Raw genomic sequence first — 13,378 nt, forward strand, 5'->3', positions numbered from 1 at the left:
GATGGTAGGAGGGATAGAAAGTATATTTTTATTCATTGAAAAAAAAAGCCACTGAATGCAGTATTCTAGTTAAGCAAAACAGCCTCAGAAGATGCTTATGAGTGTGACCTGAAACAGATGACACAGATTTCGGAAGCATGAAAACAGTAATTAGAAGAGAAGAGATGAGTTCATGGTACTGACTAATCAATATAGAATTGATTTCATGCTCTAATCAAATTAGACTGGCTTCTTATCTTGAATTACCCTGATTTCTCATGCCTCTTTTTTCCCTGTAGGTCACTAGGCCCAAAATTTTGTTCCTCCTTCTCATCACTGACTGAATTTCTGCTGATGATTTAAATTACAACTCAAAATGTTGGCTTCTCCACAAAGTTCTCCTGATCTTCCTCAATCAAATTTAGTGATATGATATTTTCCTCCACTTCATCAAGATCATGGGTTCTAGTTCTAGAACTAGAAGGGACCTCAGAGGACATCTCCCTCATTTTACAGATAAAAAACCGATGTCCATAGACATTAAATGACTTATCCAAGGCCACAAAGGTAGTGTCAGAAATGGGAGATGAACTCGGGTCCTTGGCTTCTAACACCATCACTCCTTCCACCTGAGATGGAGACGATGAAGCACCTATCCCTTTGAATGTGAAATGCATTGTTCTTTGCACCAGTGCATATTTTAGTTGTCTCTGCTTGTTTCTTAGTTCATTATTTGACTAAAAGCTCTATGAGGGCAGATATTGGACCACTTGGCATAGAGAAGAGCATGGTAGACTTGGAATCAGCAAAACTTGAGTAAAAATTCACTTCTTGGGGAGGCTAGGTAGAGTCAGGAGGACTTGAGTTCAAATCCATCCTCAAATACTTGACACACTTACTAGCCATGTGACTTTGGACAAGTCACTTACCCCCAATTGCCCTCCAAAAAAGCAAAAAAAAAATTCATTTCTGGTCTTTAGTAGCTATGCAAATTCCTAACCCTCCCTAGGCCTCAGTTTCCTTATCTGTTAAAATGACTGAATTGGACTCAGTGCCCTTTACTCTCCAATCTCCAAATTGATGATCTTATGATTCTCTGAATTGTTGACCTACCTCACTGAGTTGTTGTGAAGCTCTTATGAAATAATTTTTGTGTTGTTTTTTTTTGCCTTTTGGAGGGCAATGGGGTTAAGTGATTTGCCCAAGGTTACACGGCTAGTTCTGTGTATATGCGTGTGTGTGAGTGTGTGTGTGTGTGTGTGTGTGTGTGTGTGTGTCTGTGTGTTAAGTGTCTGAGGCCGGAACTGAACCTGAGTTCTCCTGACTCTGGGGCCAGTGCTTTACTCACTGCGCCACCTAGCCACCCCATGAAACAATTTTTTATAAATTCCTTTTAAGGCTCATGATGGAAAATGCTATTCACATCCAGAGAAAGAATTATGAAGTCTGAATGCAGATCGAAGCATACTATTTGCTCTCTCTCTTTTTGTTTTGTTTTGTTTCTTCTTTATTATGGTTCATTCCATTGGTTATAATTATTCTTTATAACATAACTAATGTGGAAATATATTTAATATGAATGTATACATAGAGCCTATATCAGACTGCATGACATCTTGGGAAAGGGGAGAAAATTTAAAACTCAAAAGCTTGTGGAATGGAATGTTGTGAACAAAAGATAAATTAATTTAAGAAATAAGTTCCTTTTAGAAAATTGGCTATGATTATCTAAACTTTAATTTTTCCTCATTTCCTAGCACAATGCTCTGTGAATAGTAGGCACTTTATAAAGTTTTTGTTTTCCCAACCTATTCCCCTCTTCCCCATGGCAGTCCTTTAAATGCTTGAAGGCACCTATTAGGTTCCCTTTAAGCCTTCTCATCTCAGGGTTGCTTAAAAAAGAATGGAAGCAAATGGAAAGGGTGTTTGCTCTGAAAGGCATCGCCAGAGGTGGCTCCAAATATTGCCACCACAGTATTCAGAAGTAGCAGCAGAGGAAGTGCAAGAGAGAGAGAAAAGCCTTCTTGCCTTCACTGAGTGGATTGACAGGTGAATGGAAAAGAACCCCACTGCCAAATAACTAGCAGGACTGAATGAAAAGCAGTCCTAACTTCAGTTGGTTCTTAGCAATGTTTTATCATCTCATCCCCAATGCCAGGAGAGGGAGGGAAGCATGCCATTCATGAAACTGTCAGCAAATTACAGAGATGTGTACAGTTTAATTAAACTCTACCCTTTGCTGTCTTTCAGATGGGCAGGATAAGATCCCTAGTTTCATCATCCTGAAAACCATTAGGAATTTGACACTTGCTTCACTGAATTGGAAAAGTTAGAAAAGTGCATGAGGACAGGACAGGTGAGAAAATAGAAGGGATGAAAGAAGAATGGGAATTCAATGTCGATTCAGTCAACATCCATAAAGTGTCTGCTGTATACCGAATCCTGTGCACTGAGATACTAAAGTAAGAAATAAGGTATAACACCTGCTCACAGGGAGCTTATAACCTAGTAAGAAAATTGGACAGACAAGCAACTATAATACAACCATGGAGCTCAGCAAATAGAGTGCTGCACCTGGAGCCAGGAAAACCCATGTTCAAATTTTGCCTTAAATACTCACTAGCTGTGAAAAGTCAGGTAAGTTAATTAGCTTCTCTCCATCTTAGTTTCCTCACCAGTTGCATGGGTATGATAATGGCGCTCACATCACAGAATTATTTTGAGGATCCAGTGAGATAACACATGTAAAGGGCTTTGCAAATCTTAAAGTGTAATATAGATGCTAGCAATTAGCTTTTATATGTTAAAAGTGCATCCTATAAGGGAACTTAAACTAGGTGTTGTTCAAGGTGAAAGAGGGCAGTGACTGTGGAGATCAGGGAAGCTTGGTGAAAGGTGGCATTTTAGCTGAGTCTTGACAAACTGTTAAGACTTCAACAGTAGAGATCAACCAATGGACATAGATTTGTTAATCACAAATTATGTATCAGAAACTGTGCTAGGCATTAGAGATACAGATGAAAGTGAAATGGTCCCTGCCCTCAAGGAGTTTACAATCTACCGAAGAAGATGACATACACATATATCAGTCTACATATAATAACATAATAAATACAAATTAATTTTTGGGGGGGAGGTGGAGAGGAGAGGGTAGGGAATAAGCATTTATTAAATGCCTACTACATGTCAGAAAAGGTACTAAGCATTTTACAATATTATCTCACTTAAGAGGAATTAAGAAAGGCTTCATGTAGAAGCAATGCTTGAATTGAGTATTGAAGGGAAAAAAGGAATTCTAGGATGTAATGATGAGTAAGTAGGGTGTGCTTTTCCAGGCCTAGGAGACAGCCTGTGCAATGACAAAGGGACAGGAGAGGCAATGTTATATGTAAAAGATGCTTAAAAAAAGGCTAGTTTGACTGATCTCAGAATTTGTGGAGGGGAATAATGAATGATAAGTCTATAAGGGGTCAGGTCATGAAGAGATTAGTAAAGCCAAATGGCAGAGCTTATATTTATTTGATCCTTAGTGCAATAGGAAGCTGGTCATTTGCATTTGTGGAGTAGGAGAGTCAGAGTCAGAGCTAGGCTTTAGGCAAGTTGTTTTGGCAGCTGTATGCAAGATGAACTGCAGAGGGGAGATACTGAAGCAGGGAGACCAAAATAGGAGGTGGGATGATGAGTGCTGAACTTGGAGTCTAGTGAGTTGGATTGGCTCAGCTCTTTCATTTGCCATTGAGGCAATTTTGGGAAGTCACTTAACCATTCTGACCCATGGTTTCTTCTTCATAGACCAAAGTGGGGTGACAGTACTTATGACAGTACTTACAGGGCAGTTAGGAGAAAATGACTATGAATGTATTATTCATTATTGTGATTAAAAGTATGGGAAGGTAATACTTTTGAAATTGTGAAAAAAAAAACAATTCAAGGAAGACTTATGTTTTTCACTGAGTGATTCAAACATTCCGTAATTTGACTAGTTTTGGTCAGAGATGGCTAGTGGCTTTGTAGAAACATTAAAAAAAAAACCCTGACTGAGATATGCTTTTGTGGTGATGTCCACCAACTTGTTTTATTTTCCAGAAAGTATATTCCTTGGTGAAAATCTTCAGTGTGCATTTCCTGGGAACATCTGTGAGCTGTTGAGTTTAATTAGGATACCGCTGATGAGGCTTATATGTGGTCTTTTGAAAGCTCTAGAATAGTATGGGAGCTCTCCCAAGAAGTCTTCTTTTGTGCTGAAGTCTTCAAATTGTATTTCACAAAAGTGGGTCTGTTTGGGTTAATTATGTGTGTGTATTATTCTATGAACTCTCAAGACAATGGGGCTACAGCTGGTGCTGATTGTCTGAAGAGAGGGAGCAGCTGATTGGCTGATGACTCTTGTGATTGTTACTTCCCCTGAATCAAGGACCATAAGAATGTTTGAGCTCAGAGGGGTCTTTATGGAACATTTCAGCACTTTCTCATTTTACAGAAGAGGTGACTAAAACCTAGAGATGGGGGGGGACTTGGCCAAGGTAATACAGCAATTTAGTGTCTAAGCAGATTTCATTCTCAATCTAGTGTTCTTCCCATAATTCATAGAGAAAATCTAGTTAGACCCCCTCATTTTACAAATGAAGAAAGTGAGGCCTACAGAGACAAAATTAGTTTCTTGAGGAGCAATGGAGGGTAGAACTAGAACTTAAACCCACATCAAATCCCCATTCATCTGACCAAATACAGTGCTCTTTCTAGGATGAATGCTGTATTATGTCCGATTTGGTTTGGCACTATCTGTGATAGATGGTGAGGGCCAAGCAGTCATTTCTCCACTTTAGAAAGCAATCCTGAGACTCTGAGGGAGGTGTTGTATGGTGGGCATATCACATGCACTGGATGGTGGTCTCCTCATATTAGAAAAGAGAACAGAGCACAAAGAAAGCTGTTGGTGACATGACTCAGAGGGAAGATGAAATGCCACTGTGCGCTCGGGGGAGTAGGGCAAACTCCAGATGAACAAGAAGGTGCCAGGGGAATGTGCTGGCCAACTCGGGATAAATTAGGGTGTGTAGGAGTTTAAACTAGTGCCTGGCGAATGAACACAATAGAACAGAGGTACAGAGTGGTATGGAGGAGGGCGGTGGTGGTGGGAAACGAATGGAAGTACTTGCCACAAGCAACAAAATAAGCAGATGATGGATATGGGAAGATGAATATGCAGTCAACGATATCAGGCTTGGAGGCCGACCAGAAAATGCATTAGGGAGTAGGAAGTGGGCTGGAAAGGGGGCCTCAACTTCAATTTGAGAAACTCCCAGGCCCCATAAAATATCAGGGACAACTTTATATTGTATCTTTGTATCTGGAGTGCCCAGGAGTATGCCTGATAAAACCCACTCCACTTCTGGACAGTTCTAAATTTTAGGAAGTGTTTTCTTATAATTGTACTTATTCACTATATATAATGCATATATTTATTATCTATCTATACATACATATATACTCATGTACATATATGCACAGAAAGAGTATGTATATACATTTGTATACACAGAATAAACATATATGCTTTTAATAGAATATATGCTTATAAAAAATAATATATATTTGTATGTATACACACTCACACACAGTTATTTTGTCCTCTGTTAGAATACAGGTTCCTTGAGACTAGGAATGAGCTTAATGTTTGTTGAATTAAAACTTTTTGACCTTATCAATAAAAATAGAAAACTTGCATTAACATGTTTATTTGTGGTTTTATCAGTGTAGGAAATTTCTAGAACACATATGCATCTTAGGTTGTTCTCCCCATGGCATTTCATAACATCATAGATTCAGGGACCTTGAGTCATCACAGAATTTCAGAGTTGGATGGCAACCCATACTCCTATCCCCTTGAGAATTGTTTTTAAAGCATACCCAATAAGCATTTTCCCACCCTTGCCCTGAAGTCCTCCAATGAAGGAGAAGTGTTTCTTAGAGGCAGCCCATTCTACTTCTGGATACCTCTTGTTATTAGGAAATTGCTTCCTTTTATTTGTAGACTATATTTATTCACCCAATATTTATGTCTATACAGACTTTTAAGCTTTAATAGCTTAAAACTGCACTAAGACTTTTGTGATACACTGTATACTCATTATCTGTGTCATTAAGAATGTAAACTCCTTGAGAATAAGGATTGTTTTGTTCTTTGTGTTTTTATCCCCAGCACCATGCACAGCTCCTGACAGAGCAGTTACTTTCTCAATACTTCTTGATTAATTAGTTGATTTTATTAATCTTGAATTTGTCTCTTGGCAGCTCTCGCTCATTGCTTCTTGTTCTGTCTCCTGGGACCAAACAGAACATGCCTCATCCTTCCGCCACATGCCATCCCTACCTCTATTGGCAGGAGTGGCATCCTGCTTTAGTGGAGAGAATGTTGGACAAGGAGAAATGTTGAGTTCATTGCTTCCCTCAGGTATTTAATAGGTAGTTGACTGAAGAAAAAGCATTTAATCTCATAATCTGAGCATGCAGTACCCTCTTCATAGGCTTCTTGTGAGGAGATAGTTGAAACATTTTGCAAACTTTTAAAGCTCTTTATAAAAATCAGCTGCTATAATTTTACATGGGAGAAAAGTGAGACTTTAAGGAGTTGGGTGATTTTTCTATGGTCACTTATCTGGCTAGCTGACAGAGCCAAAATCAGAACCAAGGTCCTTTAACCTCAAATCTAGTATTTTCTGTACAAATGATGGTAACATTTAATGCCACTTTAAAGTCTGCAAAGCATTTTACAATGCTTTTACATCTTGATTCTATGAGATAGGTGCTATTATTATCCCCATTTTACTTATGAAAGTGACTTGTCCAGGACCACACAGACAGCATGGTCAGAGTCAAGCACATGGAGGCTCATCACCAGAAGGACAGGTGAGAGGTAGGAGTTGTACTGGACTAAAGTGAGCCACTCAGAATGTGTCTGCTAAGGCATGCTGGGTTCAGGATCACTGCCCAAGGAATACCCAAAGTAGTGTGAAATCACTGAGGGTTTAAAGCATAGGAGCAGGGTAAATAGGTTTAGAAAAAGAATAATTTAGGGGGTGGCTAGGTGGTGCAGTGAATAGAGCACCAGCCCTGGAGTCAGGAGGACCTGAGTTCAAATCTGGCCTCAGACACAACACAAAAATTAGGGAAGGGAAAGATGAGGAAACTAGCTGGGTGATCTTGGGCAAGTCACTTAACCCCAACTGCACTCCCCCCCCAAAAAAAATTATTTAGATGAACTCAGCTGGTGATTCAAAGAAGCTGAATAGCCTATACTTCTTTGCTTGAAGGGAAGGGGAAGGGAAATATGAGGATGGGATATAGCAAGAGAAAAAACATAATGTGTTTTGTGCTTTGAAGAAAGAGAACTCATCTTCCTTTTGTTTCCAGCAATCTGTCTTTCAGAAGCTTCTAGTCATTTATTTTTCCCTCACACAATATGCACTGAATCATTCCTTTTCAAACCTTGCCTGATCTTCCAAGCTTGGCACCTACCCGGAGGGCAGGGCTATTTTTTCCCCCTCTTACATAAGACAAGCGATCTGTTCCTGTTCCAGGTGCATTTTTTTATACCATGTTTTAAATTTAAGACATTTAAGGATTATGTCTTAGTTATTCTGGGGGAAAAAGTTACCTTGACAATGAATGTCAAGAAAAATTGTAAAAGGGGGTGAGCTGTTAGCATGGAGCCAGGAAACATTTTTGACAGATTTACAGTGGCTTTATTATTATTGTTGTTATTTTAAAATGTGCAAATCAAGCCAGAATTTTAAATAGAACCATAAAAAGTCAGCCCACAACACTTAGCATGATACTGCATTTGTAACAGGTAGAGAACAGTGTAGAGGAGCTGCTAGCAGGAATATAATATAGAGAGCAGGAGGGCTTCAAATGCCATCATAAGAGGTCAGAGGGTACTGAGCTAAAAGGCACCTCAGGGAAGTCCTAGTTCAACTCACTTATTTTATAAATGAGGAAGCCATGACCTGGAGAGGGAGAGTGACTTGTCAAGGTCTGAAAATGCCTTCTGTTAATGTATTCACAAACAATCCCAGGGATTAAGGAGAGGGGGAAGCATCAGGAGAAACCACCAGGGGCTTTCCAAGGAACTCTGGTAGGTAAAAATAGGTGAAAGGCACACACACATGGGCAAATACAAAGGTGGTGGTGGGGATTTATTCATCATTTACTGTGTGCTGAGCATTTTAAAAGCTTTACAAATATTATTTATTTAGTGCAGTTCTTTATCTCCTTAACTCCCTCGGTTGCCTCTCCCCTCAAAGTCTTCCCTTCGAAGGCTAAGAACTTTCCTTGTAACTCTCAATTTTTCATCAGCAGTTCTGTTTGGTTTTGATTCTGTGGGAACATTGCCAAGCTCTGATTGCTCTTCCTCTTTCTCTACCCTGTGCTTAGCACAATCCTTGGCACATAGTAGGTACTTAATAAATGTTTATTGAATTGAATTGTCCCCCACAACAATTCTGGAAGGGAAGTGTTATTGAGTCCCATTTTACAGTTGAGAAAACAGAGGCAGACAGATTAAGTGACTTGGTCCAGGTTACACAACTAGGAAGTATCTGAGGCTAGATTTGAATTCAAGTCTTCCTAATTCTAGGCACAGCAGTCTATCCACTGAACAACGTGGCTGCCTCTAGATGGGACACAACACTCTAATAATGGTGCCAGGAGAGCTGAAGTCTCCATTGGGCCAAGGCTTATGAAAAAAATTCTAGACAAGATAGTGTGTGCGTGTGTGCGTGTGCGCGCGCTTGTGTGTGTGTGTGTGTGTGTGTGTGTGTGTGTGTGTGTGTGTAGTGGTGGAGGTATAGTCTGATGGAGCAATAAGAACAGGAAGGGAAAAGGTCACTATTTGGGGCATCGACTGCAATGCTCACAGATAATCACAATGGTAATAACAGCAACTCACATTTATATATCATTGTGTGATTTACAAAGCTTATTCATTATAATGTCCTTGTGAAATCGATGGTGAGAATATCTTTAGCACCATTTTGCAAGTGAGGAAACTGAGGCATTAGGTGATTAAATGATGTGTCCTCAGTCACATGGCTGTTATGTGTCAGAACCAAGATTTGAGGCCATGACCTTTTTCTATATTATGCACATTATCTTTTTATTATACTCTTGTCTCTCAGGGACAGAGAATCAGGCATTCATTTTTTTTTCTGATGATATACAAGAGTCCAAATGAAAGATATTTACATGAGTGTTTTGCCTTTGTGTCACATATGGGAAATTTAATTTTCCCCATGGAAATTCAAATGAGGCTTGAAATAACTGTATATCATATACATGGTTGGAGAAATTAGGGATGTTTACCCAGAGGAAGAAGACACTTGGGAGAGAGGGACATAATTTTTATTGTGAAGGGTGAGAGGCAGCTAGGAGGCAGAGGAGTAGAGTTCTGAGCCTGAAGTTAGGAATATCTGAGTTCAAATCTAGCCTCAAACGTTTACTAGCTGTGTCCCTTATTAAGTCTCTTTGCCTTAGTTTCTTCAACTGTAAAATTGCAATAATAATAGTATCTACCTCCCAGGTTGTTGTGAGGATAAAATAATATCTATAAATCACAATACATAGTGACTGACACATAGGGAATGCTACATAAATATTTATCCCCCTTCCCCCTTTTGTGTGGGAGAGATTTATTCCTTTTGGATCAATTGGTGAAGGTTCTAAGATAATAGAAGTCAACTTCCAGAATGAGCTTCCTGTCAGAGTTATCCAACAATGGGATGGGCTGTATTTGAAAGCTTTGAATTCCCCATCATTATAGTTGTACATTCATTACCTCCCCCATCATACCAAGGAACTCAGGTAGAGAGTTGTAATATAAGACCTACAAGGTATCTTTCAATTCTAAAGGTCAGGGGATGATGTAGATGTGAAGAGTAATTCCACTACCCAAACATGCTTTTCCCATGCTTTCCTACCCCCACATTTTTGCTCACATCATTCAGCAGGTCTGGCACTTCTGTCCTTCCTCCATTTTCAAACTATTTGAAATCCTTCCCATTCTTTGATGTCAAATGCCCAAATATGACTCCCTCTATATCTCTCTCTAATCTCCCCAGTCAGAAGTAAGAATCAGTGTGGTATGGTAGAAACAGTGCATCGAGGTGAGTTTGGATTCTGGTTTTGTCACTTCCTAATTGTATGACCTTTAGCAAATCACTTTCTTTCTCTGAGCCTTAATTTCCTTAGTTATAAAATGGGCACAACAATATATGTATAGCCAACATCATAGGTGGTTAGGTTACTTAACTCACAGGGTGAAAATATTTGCTAAAATTTAAAGTTTAAGAAAAGCCTCTCTTCTTTGGACTCTATTATTCATACAGTGAAACATCAACATAAAGTTTGAATCCTATGCAATAAGAACAATGGTAACTTTGGCTTCAAATTTTTTTTAAATACTAAAAGTCAGACAACTTAATGGAATTATAAAGATAAAGATGTATTGGTCCTTAGAGGCCAGATCTAGACAAATCTGTTCTTTTTTTTGTTGTTGTTTTTAAAGCAATTGGGGTTAAGTAACTTGCTCAAGGTTACACTGCCAGGTGTTTCTGGGTGGGTGCTAAGTATCAGAGCCCAGATTCGATCTCCAGGTCATCCTGACACGGGCGCCATGCTCTTACTCGCTGAGCCACTTGGCCACCCCCTTCCAAATCTGTTCTTTTGACAGATGAAGGAATTGAGGCTAGGGGAGTTAAGGGACTTGTTCAAGGTCTCACAGGTAGGAAGTATCGGAGGTAATGTTTAAAGTCAAGCTATATGACTGCTCTTTACAAATCATCATGTTGTCTTCTTACATTATCCAACTGTCCAAAATAGGCTTGCCATGCTCCACCCCACTATTCTTGGCTCTTTTAATCCGCATAGTTCCAAATATGGACAATCTGCAAAGACAGGATTTCCTAGGTATATAAATGCCTGCTTTTAGTCATGCTCACCATTAGTAGTCTGTCTCCTACTTGCAAACGTCCATCTTTCTGTGCTGCGCCTCCATCTATAATTTTAGTAACATAAATACTGTTGTCTCCAGGGATGTGTTGATTGCCCACACCTCCTGCGATACTGAAGCCTAGACCTATGGAAGAAAAAGGACAGAAGAAAAAGAGACCTTTTATGTACTGTTTATTTAATAAAAACAATGTAATTCTTTGACAGTTTTCTGAAATGGCTGCACATCCATTATAGTATTTTTCCAATAATGGACATTCTACTAGACTCTTTCCCCCTCTTCCTTTACTTCAAATAGTTGAGGATTTGTGATGGCTACTCCTAATGAGACAAAGGTCACAAGTTCAATCCTGTATGAGCCAATTAACTTTGCTATATTCTCTGGCCACAGTCTATATCCCTAACTTCAACTAATCATTTCCCAAGTCTTTCATATTGGTCCAAAGCAGGATTAGGCAAAAGGCTACAGTTGAACTGCATAAATCTATCACCTTTATTTGGAAAAGAATTCAAGGATGATCTTGCTGGAAGTGAATCAATATAGTTCTCTTCACATACAAATTAACTATGAACAATCATTATTTTTATGTTTCAACAAAGTTAAAATGTGGGAAATGTAGGCTTATTTTGAAAGAGAAAGAACATCTATCATCTTAGACATTCCTGAATGAAGAGCATGAAGGAGAGGAAATGTTCCAAAGCCTCTGACCATTTGTCTGGGTAGGTAAAACATTTAAGAAACAATAATATTTTTTGCTATCTGACCAGAAACCAGAACTCCCTTCTGGGACCCCAGTGGTCTGATTGATGGCTACCTTAGTCAGTTACTCAGTGTAGGCCCAGTTCCAGCCATATTCTCACTAGCTTTCTTGTTCTCTCGTGTTTCCTGAGTACTCATCCTTCATTTCAGTTCTGTAACCACAATCAAATCAACTCTTTCATTGTCTCTGGAAAGGATGTGTCAATTCCCCCTCCCCATTCTCCACTCACCATTTCTCTAACTTTCATAAGCAAAATACTCCCCTCCCTCTTCATCATTCTTCTATATTTTTTATCTCCTCTCATTAGAATGTAAATTTACTGAAGGCAAGGACTATCATCTTCAGCACAGGACAATGTTTGGCATGTAATAAATTATTTTCATTCATTCCGTCAATTGTATTTCAAAGAGAGTAAGAAAAAGAAATACGGGTCCTTCAGATTTTTCCCCCTCTAAAGTCACATTGTCATGTATCTCTATTTCTGTTTCCTTCTTGTTATTCTTTATAGTTACTGTACTTAGCTAAGTAAGAAGCTCAATGGACATTTGATGGCTACTTCCCACATACAAAATGAAACTAAGAAAAGAAGAAGAGAAGGAGAAAAGAAGGCTGAGAAAAGAAAGAAACAGGAAGAGAAGGGAGAGAAAAGAAGCAGAGGGGAGTAAGATTTTGAATTATAGAATTGACTATTTTCCTAATATCACAGACAGATGTGAAAACATTTCAAACAAGTCTTCCTGCTTTTGCATTTTATTCTGAAGTCAAAACAAAGTATAAAATTTTAAGTATCATTTTAGAAGTAACTGTAAAAGTATAATTTTACCAAATTATAGATAGAAAATAATCATTCCATACCCAAAAAAGCTATGATAAGCTTTAAGTTAAAGGAATGATTTTAACTTAATTTAAAAGCACATGAATGACAGCATTCAAATAGTATTTTTTTCTGTTTTCCAAAAAAGCCAAATTGAGCACCATATTTGTCATGAATATTTTCATTTTATTTCACAATCACTCTAACATTTGGTAATTATCTCAAGCAAGAAGCTTGACTGCTTATCTGAATGATATGTAAGACCATATTAGTGATAAAAACTTATTTGCATTCTAATTGATTAATAAGGCCCTGGAGAGTCAGCAAAGCTAAGTCTATAGGGGACTGACCTTGCAGCTAGAAAGACCCAAGTTCAAGTTAGGGTCTTGTTAAGTGCTGATTGATTGACAGCCTCTGTGATCCAAACTCCTCTGGCATCATCTCTATAAATAAAGCATCCCAGGCAATTCTCTGAAATATGTGGCTGGAGGTACTTTTCAGGCTTGAGTTTCCTATTCCAATAAAATCACAGGACAGGCCTCGTATTTTTTGAAGGCCTTAATGATTCAACTTTTACAGAGTTAAAGATCTAAAATAAAGGGTCATGTGGGACTCTGTGTCCAGATCAAAGTCTTGGCTTTCTGTTCATGACACCTGTTGTGAGGCAGCTGGATATAGCCCGGGGCTGGAGTCAAGAAGACCAGCCCTCACATCCCACCTCTCCACCTCAAACACTGACTCACTGTTTGACCTTGGCATGGTTCAGAAGTTGGTCAGAAGCTGACAGGGTTATCAGTCAGGCTGTCTGGTGATCTCT

The 13,378-nt window shown here is 38.9% G+C and overlaps 1 protein-coding gene across 22 annotated transcripts in view; it reads right to left on the reverse strand.

The window, feature by feature from the left end:
* Window positions 1-13,378, reverse strand: part of DLG2 (discs large MAGUK scaffold protein 2) — a 2,470,643-nt gene that overhangs the window by 704,412 nt on the left and 1,752,853 nt on the right. For all 22 annotated transcript variants that reach the window (XM_069070968.1, XM_069070969.1, XM_069070964.1 and 19 more), the window contains one exon: window positions 10,977-11,113. In XM_069070968.1, coding sequence (XP_068927069.1) covers window positions 10,977-11,113 — 137 coding nt within the window. The remainder of the gene's footprint in view (window positions 1-10,976; window positions 11,114-13,378) is intronic.

This window comes from Petaurus breviceps, unplaced genomic scaffold, assembly GCF_028583685.1.
Source record: "Petaurus breviceps papuanus isolate PSGF00001 unplaced genomic scaffold, PetGlider_PUasm1.0 90823, whole genome shotgun sequence".
In the NCBI taxonomy this organism is placed as follows: Eukaryota; Metazoa; Chordata; class Mammalia; order Diprotodontia; family Petauridae; genus Petaurus; species Petaurus breviceps.